Below are 1079 nucleotides of genomic sequence, written 5' to 3'. Positions count from 1 at the left end.
TGCCCGGCCTCAAAAGTATAAAATATTTCAAAATTATATTAAAGTCAGTGAATAATGTGAATAACGCTTTTGTGTTCATTACCATCTTTATCAAAACTCAATAAGTGCTTGTAGTTTCTCAGCTTTAGATGACCATAAAATCTTGAAAGATGAGGGGACGTGTTCAGAAACAAAAATGCTCTGAAGGCCTTCCTGGTACGGGGGCCCTCAGTGTGGTGTTTACTTTATAGCTCTCCAGTGAAGAAGCCAAGTCTTCTAAAGGCCCACCAATTCGAAGGAGACTCTTTTGACTCAGCCTCCGACGGCTCCGAGGGCCTCGGGCCATGTGTGCTGTCCCTCAGTACCCTGATAGGCACTGTGGCTGAGACGTCCAAGGAGAAGTACCGCCTGCTTGACCAGAGAGACAGGATCATGCGGCAAGGTATGGCACGTGGTGGCAGAGGTTCTAGGGGCCTGGTGAGGTCGTCTTCTTGGGTGCCATCAGGGCAGGAGCAACTCCTTTCCATTGGGCTCTATTGCTGTTGAGTCTCAGGCCTCTGATGTGCTGTGTCTGATCTTTATGGTCTGCCAGTCTTCTTGGAGTGAGTGTTGTGTGTATGTGTACGTATATGTGCAAATATGTTTGCTAATGTATGTATAAAATAGCAGTGGGAGGATGCAAAAGAATGGACTTCTGTCTGTAGAAGGAGCAGGATTCTGAAGGGCAAAGGTTATGGCGGAGTGCTCCATCTCGGACAGGGCGTCCTTACACTGTTACAATGTTGAACTGTGTGAATGTATTACCTACTAAAAAGTAAGTATTCTATTAACACTAAAAATATATGCAGGGACTAAAAATAAAAGGAAAAAACACAGGTGCTCCTCTTTGCCAATTTTATTCTCTTAAATTTCAGCCAGGCTGGGCGTGGTGACTCATGCCTGTAATCCCAGCACTTTGGGAGGCCCAGGCATGTAGACTACCTGAGGTCAGGAGTTCAAGACCAGCCTGTCCAACATGGCAAAACCCCCATCTTTACAAAAATAAATAAATAGATAAATAAATTAGCTGGGTGTGGTGGTATACACCTGTAGTCCCAGCT

General features: G+C 45.2%; 1 protein-coding gene across 1 annotated transcript in view; it reads left to right on the top strand.

Moving 5' to 3' along the window:
• Positions 1 to 1079, top strand: part of MCM3AP (minichromosome maintenance complex component 3 associated protein) — a 57249-nt gene that overhangs the window by 13471 nt on the left and 42699 nt on the right. The window contains exon 6 of the mRNA XM_011954245.1: positions 231 to 421. Coding sequence (XP_011809635.1) covers positions 231 to 421 — 191 coding nt within the window. The remainder of the gene's footprint in view (positions 1 to 230; positions 422 to 1079) is intronic.

The sequence above is a fragment of the Colobus angolensis genome, unplaced genomic scaffold, assembly GCF_000951035.1.
Source record: "Colobus angolensis palliatus isolate OR3802 unplaced genomic scaffold, Cang.pa_1.0 Scaffold38, whole genome shotgun sequence".
Lineage (NCBI taxonomy): Eukaryota > Metazoa > Chordata > Mammalia > Primates > Cercopithecidae > Colobus > Colobus angolensis.
The sequence above is the reverse complement of the archived record's forward strand: the minus strand, read 5'-3'. Positions and strand labels throughout refer to the sequence as shown.